This window comes from Dermacentor albipictus, chromosome 3, assembly GCF_038994185.2.
Source record: "Dermacentor albipictus isolate Rhodes 1998 colony chromosome 3, USDA_Dalb.pri_finalv2, whole genome shotgun sequence".
In the NCBI taxonomy this organism is placed as follows: Eukaryota; Metazoa; Arthropoda; class Arachnida; order Ixodida; family Ixodidae; genus Dermacentor; species Dermacentor albipictus.
Window position 1 is genome coordinate 144,397,745 of NC_091823.1, and position 21,809 is coordinate 144,419,553.

Below are 21,809 nucleotides of genomic sequence, written 5' to 3' on the forward strand. Positions count from 1 at the left end.
TTATCCAGCCTGGTTCGGGGCATTCTACCATGCAGCAGAACTGCTGGGCGACCCCGGTGGCGCATTTGGAAAATCCAGAAGGGACAACGCATGGCAACCGGAGCGCCACGCTATTGGCTGCCGCCTGCGGGGACGCGCCGTGGCGTCATGCCTAACAACGTACTCTCATCACCAGCGGTTTCGCGTAGCTTGTTGTGGGTCGTGGTCAACGCCGTGGCCAAAGTTTTGTCGTGGCTGGCACGCAGACGCGGCTACGTGAAACTGGCGTAACTGTGTGCTGGCGCGGTCGCGAGCCGAGGGTGACGCGACTTTCCGTCCCATCCGTCGAAGCGCCCTCTCCGCCCTGCCGATTGATAGTGTGGCGACGAGCGACCACGTAGACCGGTAAAGTAGGGCTCTCGCAGGAGAGGAAGAACCAACACTCCGTCGCTTAGCGTAGCATTCTTTTTAATGATCTTCGGAACGCTAGCCCGCGCCGGAACGCGCCAGCCGCTCGAGCCTCGTGTAGACGCGAGCGTCCGCGTCAACTCTCGTGCGATGCCGATGCTGCTGCCGCTACAGAGGGCTCCCCCCCTAGAGAGGAGGAAAGTTCGACGAACGATGGAAAGTCCACGTGACGCGGCGTGTCTTCGCGTTGGTCTTGGGTGTCACGTGCGCAGGCGGCGACGAAGGGTGCAGCAGGGTCGCGTCGCATACAGGTGGAGCTGATGGCGCGGGTGCTTCGATGTAGGCGGGTTTGAGACGTTCCAGGGCAATTGTGTCTGATCGGCCGTTGACATTCACAACAAACGTCGTCGGACGACGCTCTAGAACACAATATGGCCCGGAGTAGTGTGGTTGTAGAGGCTTCCGCACGGCACAGTTACGCACAAAAACGTGGGTAGCAGAGCTGAGTGCGGGAGAAACGTATGGGGACCTTGCTTCTTGTGAACGTGTAGGCACGGGGCGCATCTGGCTGAAGAAAGCTTGCAGTTCGGCTACGTAGTCGGCAGGGGATGGCATAGGCGTTTGGGGGGTGGCGACAAAGAAATCGCACGGAAGGCGTAGGTGGGTGCCGTAGACTAGCTCAGCACAGGTGCAACCTAGGTCGCTCTTGAGTGCGGCTCTGATGCCAAGTAAGACGAGAGGCAAATGCAGGACCCACTTCTCCGGCGATTCATGTGCCATAAGGGAGGCCTTGAGATGCCGGTGAAAACGTTCAACTAGTCCGTTGGACTGCGGGTGGTAAGCAGTTGTGCGAAAACGTGTCGTTCCGAGTAGTTTGAGTAGCTCGTTGAAGAGCGCTGAGTCAAACTGTCGACCCCGATCTGTGATTATTGTGGATGGGCAGCCGAACCTTGCTATCCACGTAGACACGAACGCTGCTGTAACAGTGGGCGCTGAGATATCAGATATAGGTGTAGCTTCTGGCCACCGTGTGTAACGGTCGATGCATGTCAGTATGTAGCAGTATCCTTTCGAAGGTGGAAGAGGGCCGACGAGGTCCAGGTGTACGGTGTCAAAACGAGCATCCGGTGGAAGAAAAGACTTGGCAGGCGGAATGGGGTGACGCTGGATCTTCGAACGTTGACACGACAAACAGCAGCGAACCCAATCGCGAACTTGCGCGTTTAGCCGAGGCCAAACGAAACGACTGGAAAGAAGCTTCTGTGTCGCGCGTATGCCAGGGTGCGACAGGTTGTGCACGGTTTCGAATAGGCGTCTGCGAAGGGATGCCGGAATGTATGGTCTAGGTGTGTCGTTAGAAGTGTCGCAGACGATGGACGTACCATCTGGGGTCACAACGACGTCTTCCAATTGCAGGGACGTTGGCGAATTCCGGAGTGTACGAAGTTCAGTGTCGTCACGCTGTTGACTGGCGAGTAAGTCGGCCTCGATGATGAAAGGTTCCGATGTCAGCGTAGAAACGACATTGACACGACTCAGAACGTCAGCTGGAATGTTGTCGGTGCCCTTGATGTAGCGGAACGTTGTTGTAAACTCGGAGATGTAGGAAAGCTGTCGAATCTCGCGGGGCGAGTAACAGGACGCCGAACGATTCGTTGCGTGCACAAGGGGCTTGTGGTCAGTCAAGACAGTGAATGCACGGCCTTCGAGGAAATGGCGAAAATGCTTGATAGCCAGGTAAACAGCGAGTAATTCACGGCCGAAAACGCTGTAGCGGGACTGCGCAGGCTTCAGTTTCTTGGAGAAAAAAGCGAGTGGATGCCACTCATTGTCGATGAATTGCTGCAGAACGGCACCAACGGCGGTATTTGAAGCGTCGGTCATGATGGCAGTGGGTGCGTCTGGCTTTGGGTGTCTAAGCAGCGTGGCGTCGGCGAGGGCAGACTTGACTTGTGCGAAAGCGTCTGCGGCCTCTTCAGTCCACTGAAGCACTTGTTTGCGCTTGTTTACCAGGAGAGCGTCTAGCGGAGCCATAAGTCGTGCGCACTCGGGAATGAATCGGCGGTAGAAATTGACGAATCCGAGAAATTGGCGAAGCTTGGTGAGTGTGGTCGGTCGGGGAAAGTTTTCGATGACGCGAATCTTGGATGGCAGAGGTCGAATGCCGTTAGCGTCGACGATATGACCGAGGAACTCGAGTTCGGTTTGACCGAATTCACTCTTGGCGGCGTTGATGACAATTCCTTTACTGGCAAGGCGTGAAAACAACAACCGCAAGTGGTGAAGATGTTCTTCGGCCGAAGAGCTTGCCACGAGGAGGTCGTCAATGTATGCAAAAACGAAAGGCAGACCTCGGGTGACGGAATCGATGAAACGCTGAAAGGATTGGCCCGCGTTCCGTAAACCGAAAGGCATGCGGAGAAATTCGAAAAGACCGAAGGGCGTGGTGATGGCGGTCTTGGGAATGTCTTCTTCAGCGACCGGTAGTTGATGGTAGGCGCGAACGAGATCGATCTTAGAAAAGATCGTCGCACCGTGCAACGCTACCGTGAAGTCCTGAATGTTCGGTAGAGGGTAGCGATCAGGAACTGTGACGTTGTTTAGCGCCCGGTAATCGCCGCAGGGGCGCCAGTCGCCCGTCTTCTTAGGCACCATGTGAAGTGGTGATGCCCAGTTACTGGAAGAAGGGCGGATGATGCCAAGTTGCAGCATGTGTTCGAACTCCGCGCGAGCGATCTTGAGTTTCTCCGGGGACAAACGCCGGGGTCGGAAGTAGACCGGTGGGCCGGAGGTGACGATGTGATGGCACACGTCATGTTGCACCGGTTGCGTCCAGTCCGGTAGGCGCGTCAAAGTGGGAAACTGGCGTAGGAGTGCGGCGAAAGGTTCGTCCAACATGGCAGAAATAGGTGCTATGGGCGATGTGCCTGATGATGGGACGCCGGGAACGGATAGCTGGGTCACGGAGTCGATGAGACGGCGTCGTTGGATGTCGACAAGGAGTCCGTAGTTATGCAAGAAGTCTGCTCCAATGACTGCATGACGGACGTCTGCAACCAGGAAAATCCAGCGGAACGCTCGTCGAAGGCCAAGGTTTAGCATGACGGAGCGTGACGAGAAAACTGGAATCCTGGTGCCGTTGACGGCTTGCAAAAACGACACAGGAGTCGCTTTTCGGTCGGAGCGCTGAGCGGGTAGAATGCTGACGTCAGCACCTGTGTCGACCAAGAATCGTTGTCCCGTAACTCTGTCCGTCACGTAGAAAAGGCGACTTGTGTGCTGGGCCGGACCACTCGTCGCCGTTAGAGGTCGGCCGGCCTGTTTCCCTGCCAAGCGCATCGACGCCGACAGTGACGAGCGTCGTTTCCAAAACGGCGGTGGTAGTAGCAAACGCCAGGCGTTGTAGTTGAGGCTTCATTGCGAGTGCCCGTGCGTCTTGATCTGCTGGAACTACGGCTGCGAGGGCGACGAGACGTGCGGCGTTGCTCCGCTCCACTGATGATGCGTTCCAGGCGCTCACACAAGGAGTCGAGCGGAGAGTGCACTGCGGAAGAGCAGGGAAGAGTTTGCAGAGCGGTTGTATTGTCACCCGGAGACGGTGACGTGGCTGCGATGGCTGGGGTGGCTACTTCCATGACTTTGTCGGCCAAAGCGGCAAGTCCGGTAAGGTCAATGGTAGAGGCTGTCGCCAGGACCATTTGCACGTTAGCCGGGAGTCGTTGCAAAAACAGTTCGCGCAACAGCGTGTCGTCGATGGATCTCGCGTTGTTTCCGAGCAGCTGGCTCATTCGGCGAAGAAGTTGACTAGGGCGTCGGTCGCCGAGTTCTTCAGCGGACAGAAGCTGCTGGATGCGAGAACGCTGTGAAGCTGCTGTGCGCTGTAGCAGTGCTGCCTTGAGATCGTCATAGGCGGCGGCAGACAATGGGGAGTTCAACAAATCTGCTACCTCGTCAATGGCGGCGGGCGAGAGCGCTGCGACGGCGTAATGGAACTTCGAGGCTTGAGAGCGGATACCAGCGACTTGAAATTGCGCTTCGGCCTGAAGAAACCACGCCGAAGGATGCTGGTCCCAGTACTGTGGGAGGCGGACAGCGATGGCGGAACAGGAGGGCTCACCGCGTTCCTCGGAATGGTTCTGGCCTTGAGCTCTCGTAGCGTCGGTCTGGTCCATGGTCGTCTCTACCACAGGAGCGTATGGCAATATCACGTCCGGGTCACCAAAACTGTGGCGACGAGCGACCACGTAGACCGGTAAAGTAGGGCTCTCGCAGGAGAGGAAGAACCAACACTCCGTCGTTTAGCGTAGCATTCTTTTTAATGATCTTCGGAACGCTAGCCCGCGCCGGAACGCGCCAGCCGCTCGAGCCTCGTGTAGACGCGAGCGTCCGCGTCAACTCTCGTGCGACGCCGATGCTGCTGCCGCTACAATAGGAATCGGGACCTAAGCCGGTGCGACAGTATACACTGCGAGGATCGCTGGGCGAAACCCATGCCGACAAGATCGGAACCTGTGAGATGGAGTCGTATTCCACCACTACTACTAATGATACGCAGCGCGATGCCCTCAAGTGGAAACAAAACGCCCTTGCGATTACTGTGCTGCTCACGTCCTGTTAATGCAATTCGGCATACATCGACACGGCGTGAAAGCACTGAATAGTTTTTTAACGTACGTGCGCTGGCACAAAACGTTATAAACAGGCCCGAAAGAGCCTATATTGTGTTGGAAGTTCACTCTAGATATCAATAAATGTTGCAGGTATGTGCCAATTTCTTCACCTAATTGCAGAGAACTCTCTCGGGCCGTTATTACATTTTTTATGGCTTCCTCCATGTCCGAATATGCTGAATTTCAAGTACATTGAAGTTGTTGCAGATGCGAAATGCCACTTTTATGATGTATTTGGTTCGCCTGTTAAATATAGCTTAAAAAGTTCTGTTCAAAAAGAAATTCCCATCTTTTTACAACTGGGATAAATAATGTTAGAGGTGGAAAGCTGCTATAATGGCATTGTGCAAGCTAATACTTAAAGAGCACTGCTTTAAGTGAATTTTTAAAGCACAGCAATTTTGCTTGCCTTTTTCTGTTTTATAAACTAAAATGTACATCTTTGAAAGGCAGCCTGACCCTCTTTAAATTCGAAATATTGGACACAGACTGGGAACACTGCTTTCCAATACACTTGCTGAAACTGCCTTATCAGAACACCCTAGTACACAATGCAGATTCATTAAGAAGTGACAAGACAGTTTGAATATTTTAAGCATTGAAAGACTTAGCTAAACCTTTTTTGGGTTGTTTTTTCTTGCTTTCAGACACTGCACATTGCCTTTTAAGGCATGTTTTCAGTGTTCCTTTTTTTTATGGGGAGGGCGCGTTAACATCTTTTACACCATGTCAATTATGTGGTGCCATAATGTGTTCTTGGATGGAGTCTTGCCCTTTCGTTCAGTACAATATAATGTCGTTTATTGTGTCACAGGCCGTTTTACATTTGAGTATAAGTGTAGCATTTTGCTAAGTTTTGCCTCTGTCACCCAAGCTTGGAAGTTCGCTACCCACTGCTGGTGACGTGTGACACATGTGACTTTTGTTCAATAAAAGGAAGTCGGTCACTTATCCTGTGCACAGGTTGTCTTTTTGAATTACAATTTGTTGCCTATATTAGTTCTTTTGTTGGATCTCAGATTAGGAATGGCTATCATAGTTGACATCATTTAACCATATTGCACACAATGTGGATATGTACTTGCAATATATGGCCACCATAAATATAAATAGAAGTTAATAATTCAAGAATAGTGCCTTTGCATGTTGGGACAGCCATGAATTGTAGTTACAAGGTACCAGCGCTGCAAGTAGCACTGTTTGTGCAGAATATAGTTCAGCTCAACTACTTTCAAACATCATTGTTTTTGTCTGCATTTGTATAGCTCCAATTCCTGTGAACAACACACATATGGTGGAAGAGTGGCTTGCACCTGCAGTTGGGCCCAATGAATAGCCAAATTTCTGCACATTTTCATGTTATTAGCATATTAGTAGAGGCGGTCGTTCTTATAGTAGCCTGTTTGCCCAGTGTAGAAGCCACTGCGGGTGTCAGGATGTTGTACACATCTTCGGCTTTGCATTGGACACAGCATCTGGCACATAGTTTGTCACAGGCCATGTCTTTGGGGTAAGTTGGGTTTACTCACTTGCAAAGGGAAAACCAAGCTTGTTGGATAAGAATTAAACCGCCTGTACACTCAGTGGCCTTCTTCATTCTGTGTGACATATATGGTTATATCTGCCCTTGCTTTATGCAGTTCTTGTCCGGCAGCAGTCCTACTTTTGAAACACTCGGGATAGCTTTCAGCAAGCTGGACAGGAATAACACTGAAAAACCAGCAGATGTTAATTGTCGCACTTGTCATGCGAAGCTTCATACAGTATGATGAGGGGGGAAATTAATGAGGGTGTTCCTCAAGGCCTTGCAGCACATGTCATGAGTTTGGAGCAACGTGATGTATAGCACTTTTCTGTTCGCATACTATAGGTTCAGCAGGTGTGGCCGTTGTTTAAGAGCAGTGCAAGGTCAAGAAAACAGATAATCATGAGCAGCACCCTGGTAAAGGAGACGCTGGGAAAACTAATGGGAAGCCTGTTGAACATCTAATTGACCAAGTTGCTGGCTTCATCAGGCAAAGTGTGATAAAGAGAAGAAAGTCACCAACACATCAGAATGTTTTTGCACATAGACACTGCTAAGGTTCTCAGGCACGCCAACAAGTCTTAGTGCGCAGGCTATGCAAGACCAACTACATATGCCTTATGTTTGGACAAAGAACTGTTCATAGTAACTGGATGAAGATGGAATGGACAGAAATAAACGGCAGCTCTATTAATCTGGTTTCACTGGCATTAACACTGATATGTAAGTGCGCATCGCCATACTCCGCAATACCTTCTTGGGCGACATTAAGGACCAGCTTGAGGCAAAGGATAATAGACATCTTTACAAGCTAAAAATGCATGCATGGAGAGCACTTTGTGTCCAAAAAGTAGGCGCTTCCACAGGGGCACTGGAAAAGGAACATATTATTGACAGTGGGCAATGACAAGCTTCTCTGCTACTATACACCCAGCATTGTTGCCATATAACGACATCTGAAACAATGCCTCTCAAAGAGGAAATCATCTTTGTGTATCCACAAAGAGGGCCGCAGGCAAAGCCCCTTCTGCAGTGATGCCAGCTTCAAAAGGCCCACTTGCACATCCTGAATGCTTTCTTCTTAGACTTTGCTGGGTGCAAGCATTCTACTGTCCAAAAGTTGTCATTAAGAGCACTGTTCGTTTGGTTGCAATACAGTTCTGAAGTGATTGCAACAAATTTCACTTCCAAGTTGGTCTGGAGGCTCACGGTGCTCACGAAGCAACACCATGAGATAAGCAAGGTGACAGGATGCCTCCAAGCCCTTGTTTATCACACTGTTTTGTTAGTAACAACCATGAGATCTGAGACCAACAAGCTTACGTTCGGCAATCTAATGGTTACTGTGGAGGATCCATAATAAAAAGCACAAAACAGAAAACTCAACAGAAACGATAAGGCACCATTTAACACTTAGTATTGCTGCAGCCCATCCCCTTTTATTTTGTCTGGTCATGCTACATTTTTTTTCTATAGATAGGCATGGACTTATCCTGAGCGCAGCTTACTGCAGAGAGCATAGGTGATGTTCCCAATCGGTGTCCGATTTTTATATACACTATGTGCTGGCTCAAAGAGGCTCGAAACACTGCAATGGAAGCTTCTAGTAGAAAAGGAACCTGGAAGAAAAAAACTGTGCTACAACCACCTTGGCAACATCTTGTCCCCTTAATAAAAATTGTGCTTCCGTATCAACTTCAGCCCTCCAGTTTAGAGTAAGTACCAGTGCACTTATGAACAACAAATCAATTGTCAAAGAGCACGTGATCCAGCCAGAAGCATAGGCATGAATCTGCATTGTGCTCCTGCATTGAAGGTGAATAATGCATTACAAAATGGCGAATGTGCCTTAGTAAGCTTTCCGGCAATATGAATTTGTAATGTACAAAGAATTGTCAATAAAGCTTACCAAGAGCACAGATGCACTTGCAAATTATATCACAATTGAAAATAATGAGGAAACCTATGTGCCCTTTCCACTCTTAGTATGCTTTACTGCACGATGCTACACCCCTGTATTGCAGTGTAGCAAGCTATGAAAGAAACATTGCATAATTGAGCTTTTTAAGATTACCTTTCTCGCAATACACTTATGTACTGCAGTGAAGCATACTAAAAGTGGAAAGGGGCCACTCACTGTCACTGGACATAAAAAGAGTTCTTTAATTATACACTCGCGCAACCGCCGCCTCTCAGGTCGCCTGAGTGAACATACTATGCTGGGTGATAGCGGTCCCCTCCTACTTTTAGTATCCTTCAGCGTGTAACTAAAATGTACTGCGGCGAAGAAGCAGTACATTTGTATTGGGTGAATAAACAAATGGTTTTTACAACAGTACAGAAATAAACGAGCACCATTCATCAGTCTACCACATGGAAGAGGGTCGCAACAAAAGGTAGCTGATTCAGACAGGCTGTGTAGCCCGCTTATCAGTCGTAAAGGCTATTATGGGAAATTCAAAATTTCAGACACACAGAAATATGTTTATATGTTTACGTTCGCACTCCTCGTGTAATAAGACTGCCAGAACTTCCACAATAGGAAGTAATGTACAACACACAAATGCAAACAACACAGACATATGCCTTGTTTCCAACTCGGTCGTCATGCAAATGACATATAGCACGGAAAAACGTGAACATGCTGTGTGTTAACATCGTAAACTTCATACTAGGCAAAGAGCACACCACAATTTCGCGACAGCCGCTAATGAGACCAAAACGGGAGCACATATCTGTGAACGTGCAAATGGAGACCCCTAAGCCACTCTGCTCTTCCACCACCCCCCGCTGCACGGCTGCACCACTCGTTTCAAGCACAGCACACCTAACACACATTCAGCGCTGAACAGTGCATGGGCGGTCGACGCAGTCGCATTTACATGACTTGTAGCGAGCAGCACATCCCTCGATGTCCGTTAAGCAAAGTCGGACACGGCGACGCCACATCGCAGTTCGTAGAACTTCGCTGCCGAGGCGCTAGGCCAGTTCGACATTTCAATTGTCAAGGAAACACGGGTCACACAACGCAGATTCTGTACTGCCAGAGCTCACCCAGGCGGAAGTCGCACTGCCGCACCACCACTACTCGTGGCTTTCCGCCAAGTAACACAGAACCTAACACCAACACACAAGCAGCGCAAGCCCGATCACATAATCAACGTTGAACAACGCACCGTCCGCGCGAGCCGGAGAACGATCAGGCCGAGAACGAACACGCCACGGCGTCGCTCGGCGCCACCATCATGCCTTCTCAAAAATCCCTAAAGGATCCTGTCCCTAGGCACCTATGATCAGGCCACGTGAGCAATTTTTATACGGAGAGCACCGGGAACGAGAGTTATCGCTTGGCGCCGTTGCTAGGAGTGACATCACGGCGTCCCGCAGGCTCGTAAGCCAATAGCGTGGTGCTGCGGTTGCCATGCGTTGTACTTTCTGGATATTCCAAATACGCACCCCGGTGGTGGCGTGCGGAGTACAGCGGTAAATGGCAAGGTATTCTGTGACAGCTTGCTGGAGTGCTCGTCTTTCGAGGAGTGAGACTTGAATGAAGTTTTTCAATGTGCGATTGAAGCGTTCTATTTGCCCATTGGCTTGGGGATAGCATACTGAAGAATCTGAAAGACTGATACCTCTGTGTTGCAGGAAAGTTATGAACTCACGCGAAGTGAACTGAGGTCCATTGTCACAAACGATCTCTTCCGGGTAGCCTTCACGGGCAAAAACACTTCTTAAAAAGCCTTTCACGGTACTCGTGGACACTTCGCTGCAAAAATACACCTCTGGCCATTTAGAATGGCAGTCAACAAGCGTTAGAGCAAATCTGCTGTTGTAAGCTGCATGCTCCAAAGGACCAACAATGTCTAGGCCAAGCTTTTGCGACGGTCGCTCAGGCCATTCAACGGGTTGCAACGGTGCTGGTGATGTTTTGGCGGACTTATCTGACTCCAGGCAGATATGGCAGTTTTTTAACTGCCGTTTCCACTTGCTGATCCATTCGTGGCCACCTAAACCACTCACGCAGTCGCGCCTTCGCGCGCGTGATACCCGGATGTGTCTCATGCGCGGTGCCGATGATCTGAGCTGTGAGGGAGGACGGAACAACGAGGCGCTCTCCACGCAGTAGCAGGTTATCGACAACAGAAAGTTCTTCCCGAATGGCGTAGAATGGTTTCGCCTCTTCTGGTATGAACTTCTTTGGCGGCCAGGAACTCAGCACGAATAACTTGACGGTTTCCAGGCAACTGTCGTCGACGGCGGCCTGCCTGAACTGCTTAGTCACACAGGTTGGCTCAATGAACGAGACAACTTCGTCCTCCTTAGCAATCTCTGCCTCCGAGGTAGGTGCTGGTAGCCGAGAAAGTGCATCTGCTACAGTGTTTGTGGACCCCTTGCGGTATTCAACAGTGAAATTGTAGCAAAGCAGTCGTGCACTCCAGCGTGCGATTCGGAGTGGGCGTCTTGCATGTCCTTGTGACGACAGCAAGGACACCAGTGCCTGGTGGTCTGTTCGAATTGTGAAATGGCGACCCCATAGGTATGTGTGCCATCGCTCACTCGCCCAAATGCACGCAAGAGGTTCTCGTTCACCGACTGAATATTTTCTCTCTGCAGGCGACAGTGTACGAGATGCGAAAGCGACTGTGCGGAGCTCGTGGCCACTTTGTTACTGCAGGACTGCTCCCAGCCCACAGTCGGACACGTCGGTCGACACAATTACTGGCAATGACGCATCGAACATTTGGAGGACTGTACTAGAAGAAAGCATTTCCGTGACCCTCCGGAAACTGCTGTCTGCTTCGGCAGACCAGATGAATGGCTCATTTTTGCGAAGTAAGACTCCCATAGGCTCAACCACTTGTGCCAAGTGTGGAACAAACTTGGAGTAGTATTCTACGAGGCCCAGGAACGAATGAAGGGCAGCCACATCAGTTGGCACTGGTGTGTTAACTGTGGAGTCTACTTTCTCTGGAAGTGGCGAGATACCACATGCAGTGACCTTGTGCCCTAGAAAGGCAAGTTCTGGAACGTCGAAAAGGCATTTGTTGTTCAGTTTCAGACCTGCATTCTTGGCCTTTTGCAGCACGGCCTTCAAGTTTGAAAGGTGTTCTTCTGCGGTCTTGCCAAAAATGATGACATCATCAATGTAGAACAACACACCAGGGCAGCGGTCAAGCATTTTCGCCATCATCTTCTGAAATGCCGCTGGGGCAGAAACCAACCCAAAGCAAACTCTTTTAAAACGGAAAAGGCCATCATGGGTGATGAAAGCTGTCAGATCCCTGCTGTCAGGGTGCAAGAAAACCTGATGGTAAGCGGAAGCCAAGTCAAGTTTGGAGAAGTGTGTAGCGCCTGCCAAAGCGTGAAGCAGCTCCTCTGTATGGGGCAATGGGAAACTGTCTGGAACAATAGCTTTGTTCGGCTCTCGAAAGTCTACACAGATCCTGATGCTACCATCTTTCTTGTTAACAAGAACTATGGGGGACACCTATTCAGAAGCATCGATCCGCTCGATGATGTCAAGGCTCAGCAACCTCTGAAGCTCATTTGATACTGGTGACCAGAGGGAATACGGCAGACGGCGAAGCTTCGAAGTTACAGGCTGCACGCCTTGCCGTGTCTTGATGCGATGCGTGAACCCAACTCGGGACTGAAAAGTGAACTGAACTCATGTGCTAAGGCTGGCGGAAGAGCTTTGTTACGGGGCTGCGTGCTTGACGGTGTAGAAATAGAACAGGATAGCGGGTCAAGAACAGTCGGCTGAGGAGCAATGGACGTGTATAAGCACTTGAGAGCAGAACTCTCAATGCGAAGATCCAAGGCTTTATCGCTGTCAAGACCGATCAAGCAAGTTCCTCGGTGAACAACATAAAAACGTAGCGACGCTGTGCAGCCTTTAAATCGGACGTCTGCCTGGAAACAACCTAGCACTGGAATCGGCCGTGGAGAGTAATCAAACAAGCTAACATGCGGAGCAGGCAGAAGCGGAACATTGAAAATATCGACTGAATTCTTGCTCCGACAGGATTGAAACGGATGACCCTGAATCAACAAGGAATGTCAAAGCGACATTCGCGACTTGCACTTGAATATGAATTCCGCTACGCACGGAATGCTGCACAGTCAAAACTTCCGCAGCACTGCTGGATGATGAAACATCTTCATGAAATTCAACTTCACGGACTCGGCCTTGCATTTGGATTAGTTTGCGGTTGCATACCCTTCGAAAGTGGCCCTTGCGACTGCAAAATGAACAAGTCTTGCCAGGCGCTGGGCATCGCGGCGCTGACGCGATGTGGTCCCGCGAGCCGCATCGGAAACAAAGTGGCGAGCCGGTGCGGCGACTCTGTTCTCGGTTCCGCTGAGGGAGGCGGTTCCGCTGGGGCGCACGTGAGCCGCCCACGCTCCTCGTTAAATTCTTCTCGGAGGTGGCTGCTGGTTGTGAATTCCTTTTTTTCGAAGAATGCGACGGTGGTTTTCGACGCTGCCGCAATGAAATTGCTTCGACCGAAGCAGAAAGCTCCTTTTGCTCTTCAGCCGCCTGCTCAAACTGATGTGCAATTCGAACAGAATTCTCGAATGAAAGTGTCGAACCCTCCAGCAGTAACCGCTCACGTACGCGAGTGGAAGCTACGCCGGCAACGAATTGGTCCCGCAGAGCGTCATCTTGCGAGGCAAACGAACAATGTGACGCTAGCTCCCACAGAGCGGTAACAAAGTCATGAACGGACTCGCCTGTGTCTTGTTTGCAGCGGTGAAAGCGATGACGCTCGATGATAACGCTGCGCGACGTCGAAAACTGGTGCCGTAATGCGGCGAGTGCAGAGTCGTAATCGTCAGGAGGGGCCACGACAGACTTGTCATCGGCGAGTGCTGCGGCACTTGGCGCGGCCGGTGCTGCGGCACTGGTCCCTGCATATAGCGCCTGATAAATACGCTGGCCCTCCACCCCCAAGCAATGCAAAAGAATAGTCATGCGCTGCTCCGGCTTGAATGCGGTGGCTCCGGATGCCAGCAAGCACACGTTTAACATCTGCTCCCACTGCTCCCATGGCAATGACGGACGGCCGGGCGTCGGTAGGAAAAACGGTGGCGGAGCAAGCCCGGTGAAGCTTATAGTGGGCGGATACGGACGGCCCAGCGGGGCTGGGGGTGCGTTCACGACATCCTCGTCGCCAATGTGGTATTGACCGAAGGTGGAAGCCAGACTCCAGCCATACCGAAGTAAAAAGCCGTTTATTTAGCATATACAACCAATATATATAATGAAGAACAGAAGTGCCCTCTGGGTAATAAAGAACTGAAATGAATAACAAAACTGAATATAACATTGCTGTGCAGAATTGTTTGATTTCTCAAGCACGTATATTCCAGACCAATCCAACCGCATACGCGAATAACATTCGGCTACTAGGTAGTGAATCAAAGTCACCTTGCTGACGGCTGACTGTCAGCCACGGATCTTCTCCCCCTTCTCCTCCTCCAAGTTTAGCGAAGAACTTGCGCACCACTCTGAAACAAGATTGGGAAAATGAAGGTCACACAGTGTATTCGCACAATACATGAGCAAGTAAAGGCCGTTTGCTATGCACCTTTTGTATCCTATGTACAGTTTTTTTTGCAAGAGCGGCGCCGTCTTTTCCTATTTGGAGCTGTGAGTTTGCAGAATATTTGCCACAGGGGTTGGCCCATCAGACAAAACCAAAGCATTGTGTGAGACCGGGCTAGTTGGTTTTCCATGCTGATGTAACCAGTGCAAGAGTGGACACAGGACATTAGTAAGGGGACAAGGACAATCAAGGACCCGCAAAATAGGGCATCCTAATATTTCGAGAGCCACCGCAAAACATGCGATTTTCAGCTGACAACACATGCCACATTGTGGCCATTTCTCTACCTTTCCGAAAATGCCTGGTCTCGTTTCCAGGAAAGCCGCGCGCGTATGCTAGAGGAAACTACGTGCGGCAGTGGCAGGACCACCATTAGGTATGCTTCGATCGGGACGAACAGCGACCGCCTCGATGAAGACACGGCCATGAGACGGAAGTACACTCCGACTCTTCATTGCAGCTGTTCATGTACTGCCAGGACATGCGTGTATTATTGGAGGAGTTTCGGCGTTTCCATAAAAGTCAGTAAGAAAGATAAAATACTCAAAGGCTCGCGTACCAAGGTGTCAAATTGGTTCCGGAGCACCCCTTTGCAGCATTTCGAATTATTGAGTTTAGGCGTTATATTTCATGAATGAAGCATACGAAGTGACTCTAGTTTTTTCTTGTATTCATTTATACGTAGCTTTCAACCGTGGCATATAGCAGGGGTCAAGATACAATTAGGCGGCATAAGACTTGAATCAGAGCCGCCATGGATAGCTGTATTCGACGGCCCGGCATACGACTTCAATTCCTAGGCTCAAACTGGCCGTAAATTGAATTCGCTAGTGCCTGGAAGTTTTGATTACCAATCATTAAAGCCTTTTCAGCATTAGCCTTTCAGCATTAGCCATTTTTTTAACGAAGTGCTGAGACAATCGTCACATTTCCTGGGCCGCCGTGTGAATGTAATGTTCATTATTATAATCTGCACATTAATGATATTGTAAGAGTCTGAAATATTTCTGATGTTGAAGATATTGCAAGAGTACTGTTAGAAGATTTGTTCGTTTCAGCAAACACAACGAGAGGGGACTTACTACGGTACTACATCTGCCAGAAATTTTGGCAAATACTTCTTGAAGGTTCGAAATATAGGGTTCCAAAGATGAAAAGATAATCGCTTCTGCAAGACATAATTTTCGCTAGAACACATGGGAAATCGCCTGCTAATGTATGATCACGTTGTTCATTACATCATATGTACCGATGAAAAAGTGGTAAGTAAAATGGTGCAATTTCGGAAAGGAATCCAGCGATAGCATAGGGCATGTCCACTTAGCACCAAACGCAAGACAAGACATTTGCAACATCCGCGTGCGAACAGGTTGGTAAAAGCATTTTCGTGCCACAAAGCTATTTCGATATTTACAAGCTAGGTGGCTTCAGAACTTCGCTGTCCGTTCATGAAGAAATAACTGAAAACATGTCCTGTAGCCTTAAACCCCTACCAGGTGCCAATCTTTTTAGCACCGGTAGGCAGCTCTAACGAATGCACTCAATAATTTAATCAATAAAAGCCATTGAGCATAATTTATTGAAATAGCTAGGCACTAAGTATTGCACAATTCCTGCGGTTTAGCTGCGCCACACTACGTACAGAATAAAGATATCATCTCCACCAGGTTGTACCAGCTCACTTCCGCTAAATGCATTCTATATTTCATTCGTCAGAGATCTTGCTGCTCCTATTACTAGCAGCAACGTTTTGTCCCCCTTCTTGTTTCTTAATAAAACGGCGCCACCCACTCTGGGGGATCGAGCATGAGTCATGTAGTTCAAAGATTTTATAATTTTTAAAGGAAATTAGGTAATTTAGGTATCTTGTAAATGGGTATTAAAATGTCGGCTGTTATAGATATGAAAGCTCAAATATCTGAATATTGAAGTAAAATTATGGGAGCATAGGAAGTAAAATATAAAAAAATACCAGTCTCTTTTTCACAATTGGGGTTTCACAAATATGCTGTGGCTATAGTTCCCTTTTTGCTCATTTTAATTTTTCTTTTCCTTATTATCTCTAAAGACACATTGATAATGTACTATTAAAGATAGCACTAGCATCTGTGGTGATATGGCTGCAGTGTTCGCGTAGTTGTCTGCTACATTTCAGTTCGGCGATCGCGCGCTGTTAGTAATTTACCTTTACCTACGATATGGAGTGTGTATTAGGCTAACGCTATTGCAGTGACTTCAACGTAAGTGTATTTTTCCCTATCTGCACGCTTCTTGCAAATGTGGATTTGGGTGAAAGAGAAAGACAGCAGCACCAACGAATCAGAAGCTAACTTCAAGTATGGGGTCTCGTTGAGAGTAATGAGGGTGAGAAGAAACGATGTCGAAAGGACAGACACCCCACACAGTTTGTTCTTCGTTCTGTTCACATCTTTTCTTCTCGCATTCATTTCGCTCAGCGACACTCCACGGTACACCACGTTGGCTAGCAGTCAACGCTATACCTTCTAGTGTGTCAGGCATAATTGAGAAAGAGACGTTTGGGGCTCCCTCTTACAAAAACGTTTTTCTAATATTCATTATTAACATAGCATACGGAGGCAATACCGGAAGCGTAGTTTTCTCCAGCTGAATTATTGAAACAAGCGTTGGTGGCACCGGGCGACGGCTGCACTCCGCTGCGCCCCTCTGCTTGGGACGGCAAGCAGAGACGTGCACGATGGGCGCACGAGACGCTTTCCTCTCCGCCGCTTTTCTCGTTTCCTTTGATTAGACAGTTTTAGTTACACGTACGTAGAGGCTTTGCGTACGTAGAGCTTCTACGTGTGAGCAGTGCGCATGGGTAGAACGTAGCGGGCGCGCGCGCGTCTCGCGGACGTACGTGAGATTAAATTCATTGCGTGCGTTTGTTGTGCACGTAGACAGCTTCACGCGGATGTTCCGCAAGATCACGAACAAGCGATAGCGGGCCACGCGCGCGCAGACGGCACGCATCGAAACACGGCGACAGGATTGAATTGGCCACCGCCGTGTTCACATTTCCCGATAGATGGGGCTACAGGGTCCCTCTTGGCGGGCGTCGCGTGCGTGTAGCTAAAAGTGTTTCAGATGGCGTGCACGTAAGGTACGTAGGCTTTTCACGTTTGCGTACGTGAATCCTCTACGTACGTATAACTAAAACTGTCTATTATCTTCGAACAGCATGGGAAGAGGCACTCTTCACTGACGAACTCTTTTCTTTCTATTTTTTTGACGCGTTAACCGTGTGAGATTGAAAGTGAATGGCAGAGCGGTTCGCTCTCTGAAGGGCTCGTGACATACCGCGCTGTTGAAACTTCTGAAATAGTTCGAAGGCGCTTGTAGGCCTGGGACCAGTGAAAAGAAATACAACCACAGAACATCTTCTAGAGCGAATTCCCAGAAAAGTCGTAATGGGGCGAAAATAAAATTCTATTGACAACGTGAAAAGTAGATCGCACAAATACGACGAAGCTATGTGCAACGCCAATAGAGGAGCACAAGAGCAGTTACTGCTTGAAAGCAGGTTTGGTTCATGCATTCTTTCTCGTGCAAAGAACAAAGACGCGGGAACCACGAGTACGAGCTCTTGTCGAGTCGTAGGCATATAGTCATCCTCCCGTCTGGTGGTTGCCCAGCACCTTTATAATTGTTTGCGTATGTGTATTTGGTACGAACGGGTGGATGTCTGATTTTCCCTTTATTAATATCTAACACAGGGAAAAACGTCCTTTGCAAACCGCAACGTTCTGATAATACCTAGACTTCCAAAGGCGCATGGCATCCGACCAAACTAGTAAATGCTTAATGTTAAACAGACACAACTGTGAATTGCCAACGAAACGCGGCCGCGCCACAGACAGCCGAACTATTTGTGAAGATAACGTAAAATACCCAAGTTGTTAGGGGTACATGGTACTGGAATTACAGCGTTGGCTTCGACGGCGTCTTCCCACTAAGGAAGCAGTATGCTCGGGCCTGGCAGGTGGAAACTTGAGCTTGCCTTGTCAATGGGGTGGCGTCTGCTGAACACGAGGTCGTGCGTGTGACGCCTGCCGGCACGGCCGCAGTCTCATGGGGTGCAAAGAGAAACGCTCGCGTACCGTGTTTTTGGCGAACGGTAAACAAAATAACTTCGCTAATATTTAGGCGGAACCCTCCAATACGCTGTTCTCCATAACCAAGTGTGCGATTTCAGGGGTTAAACGGAACACGTGTTTAACGTTGTGAGCTCTTGACGTGATATAACGACCATTGCCACGACGCTGCTTTCAGTATAGAAATGAAATGTGCCTTCAGTAACTTCCTGCTGTCGCTGTCTTCTCCTAATTATAATGGTTCGAAAAGAGAAAGATAATTTGAAAGAATGCAGAGAGGTCGACCTGAGGTCGGCCATAGCCACTCAGCAACCACGGCGGGTGATCCCTATGTTTGAAAGACACCCAAGGAACCCACTTACCGTTTTCGGGGATCGCTGCTGAACTTCTTCAGGATCTGAGCGTGCAGTTCTCGCCATCATAAGGACTACTAAGGCAGATTTTAAAACTGTTCGATGAAACAACTATGCGTCAATTTGAAATTAAGCACGATGTATAAGCTTTTTACACCGCTTCTGTAAAATGAGAACGCGGTTTAATGCTTTCCGCTGGTTCTAAAATTGACCATCTTTACGAATAACGGAAAAGTTTAAGGCTAGCAGATGACGCCACTGAAACAAATCCGTATTCAGTAATTTTTTTGCCATTGCGCCACTTGTCGCTCTCGGTGGCATATTCGTACCAATAAAGTAGTTTTTCGAGTTTTAAGAGGTACTGTCGGAGATATAAAGCTGCAAAATTTTTGCCATTGAGTCGTCAGCGCTCATAGAACTTGTATGAGCGATGTCACGAAATGGCTCTTGTAAATTATCCGCTCTTTCTTTAGCTGTACAGCTTCTAAAACAAAGTTTACATCGTCCATCACTGGTTGCTATCCACAGTTCAGGCCCTGCATCAGTCCAAGAACTACACTTCTTCTACAGAGCTCTACAAAAAGGTCTTATATGACATTGTGTTCACGACTCCTGCTGAGTTCAGGTTGATGTAGCCACAAATGTCCTCACCAAAAGATATCACTCATGTGTTATGCTCGACTATCGGCTCAGATTCATTACCATTTTGGAAGGAAAGAACAAACTCAAGAAAATAGAAAAATTTGCTCTATTAATAGATTGCATCGGTGTGCGTTTTGGTGTTGAGGGTATTTCTATTCGATATTATGCTTACACACTGGTTGCCATATCGCGTGTTTTTATTGTGGTATTTTTTTAGGTTTCGCGGTCAGTATTTTTCTTTAACTCTATTTGATGAAATACATGTCGCGAAATAACTTGGTTCATTTAGAAAGGAACGGGAAGCTTCATGCTAAATGTAGAAGGAAGACTACTTACTTTTCTTTGCCGATTTCATAATGTAGTCGGAACTTGTAATCAGTTTGGTTAAAAAACAACTTTGAAGCGTATGTACACTTCTCATCCGGTATCGGAAAGCTTCGCTTCTTCAACCAAACTTTTTGGGTAGTGTCCAAGGCCTGCGGAAAGCATCGAATAATAACGTCCGCTTTTCGTCGTCTGTGTACGATGACCAGACTTCAGATATTCAAGAATTTAATTTCTGTGTAAGATTTCTTTCCATCGCGATTATAATACGCGTGGGCGATTAGTGTTTCCGTTTCTATGTGAGCCCTCTCTCTAAAAAATAAACAATTCGTTGATCGTTACACCTCGTCTTATCATCATGACCTTCAATTATATTTTTCCAAAGTATATTATAATTAGCAAAAAAACAACAATTACAGAGCAAACGGGGCGTAGTCGATAATCAAGGTCCGCATTCTGAGCAGTAATTGCGGCTGGGCAGATTATGTAGTGATTAGATATGAAACAATTGGTGTTTTATAACAGCAGAAAAATAAGTCTCAAAGCAAAGAAAAAAATACGTGAACGAAGCATGGGGTGGCATGCAGCTGGTTTTCCCGAACCTCCTTATAATAAGTGAAGCTTGCAACTGTGCTTGAATAATCAATGAATAAATACTGAATAATGCTCACGCTATAAAAGGCCACGTGTTCTATGACAACAGAAGTTTACACCACAATGTCCGCATGGAGCGTAATATCGGACGGGTAACAAACATAATAAATATAAGACACTCCGTATGTATACGCCATTTATAGGAACAGGAAGCCAAGATGACCAAAGAAATATCAGGCGCAACCTCCTGGCGAACGTCTCCTTTTTCATTACTGCAGAGAAGCCGCACGTAACCATACCTTTGACAAGAACATTCACTCAAAAGAATAAGACTTTGCAACCCTCTAATGTCTTTTCTAAGTGTTACCTCAGTAGGTTATACTCAGCATTAGTGTTAGGAGTGATAATGCAATATGACACGGACAACTCATTATGTATTGCTACATATTCTTATTAAGCCATCTGGCTGTATACATAATATCTGCTATACCTTCAAGCAAATCTTCAAAAAAGACCTCGGAATACCTACTGCTAGTTGAAGAAAAAGGCAAACAAATTATTGCTTTAGGAGCTGAACCCTTCAGTGTTTGTGATTTGTCGCAGTTTTATGTACAAAATGTGGATTTTTTATTTTTTACGTAGGTGGGTGTAGTTTGAAATGTTTTATCTCCGTACCGTCATATTGCTGCACATGTAAGAGTCGCTCAGCCCAAGCAGGCAATTGAAGTAAGCCTTCAGACGACTCCCCTAAGACATACTTCTTCTAGATGTGCCTTGAATAGAGGATTGAATAAAGAAAGAAAGGTGTAAGTCTCAAGGTATAACACTTCATTTTCATTTCATTTATTTCTGCTTAAAGGCCCGAAGGCATTACATAAAGCGGGACATAAAGACATGTGAATTTCAGTGATTTGAACCAAAATGAAAAACAAAAATATAGCAGAAAGACTGTCGGGGAAGTAAAAAATACAGTTGATAATACATCGCAAATAGAAAGGTAAACAGTAGAATAAATATAAAAAATTCTAGCAGGCAGATACTTTTTAAGATGTGTTAGTGTAAGAAACTGTGGTCGTCTGGGGCTTCGTAGTGCATTCTTAGTTTTTTTGCGAAGTTTTTCCCGTTCGGCGTATGCTACTCTGTGTTCTGGGAGGAAATTCCACAACACTACTGCATTAGAAAAAAAAAAGCTGAGTTCACATATGCCGTGTGGTCGTCTACACGCGCTATTGCTTTGGTATGGCTCAGCTGAGAGGACGCATTCTGTTGTGGTTATAGAAGCACGTAGCGGGATTTCGCGTAATAGAAGAAGCAGTAGAACAGACCATAGCGAGATGTGACGTGGTGGTATGGGAGCAGTGACAGACCCAGTGATTACTCGAGTGACGAGACACTGGCGTAAGACGAGCAATTTGAGATGATGAAGCGAGCAGAACAGTTCTGAATCAATTCCAAATGCGCGGTTAGATGTGCTTGAGAGGGATGCCAAATGGACGATGCGTATTCTAGATTTAGATGGATGAGTGTTAAGTATGTCAATTTTATAACCTCTTGTGATGCAGTTGCTAAGAATAACACTTAAATAGCCCAGC

The 21,809-nt window shown here is 47.8% G+C and overlaps 1 protein-coding gene across 1 annotated transcript in view; it reads right to left on the reverse strand.

Annotated features, from left to right (window-relative positions):
* Nucleotides 1-21,809, reverse strand: part of LOC135905317 (uncharacterized) — a 63,901-nt gene that overhangs the window by 38,386 nt on the left and 3,706 nt on the right. Inside the window, exons 2-3 of the mRNA XM_065436348.2 lie at nt 19,636-19,775; nt 14,015-14,094 (exon numbers count right to left, since the gene is read on the reverse strand). Of these exons, the coding sequence (XP_065292420.1) occupies nt 14,015-14,094; nt 19,636-19,775 (220 nt within the window). The remainder of the gene's footprint in view (nt 1-14,014; nt 14,095-19,635; nt 19,776-21,809) is intronic.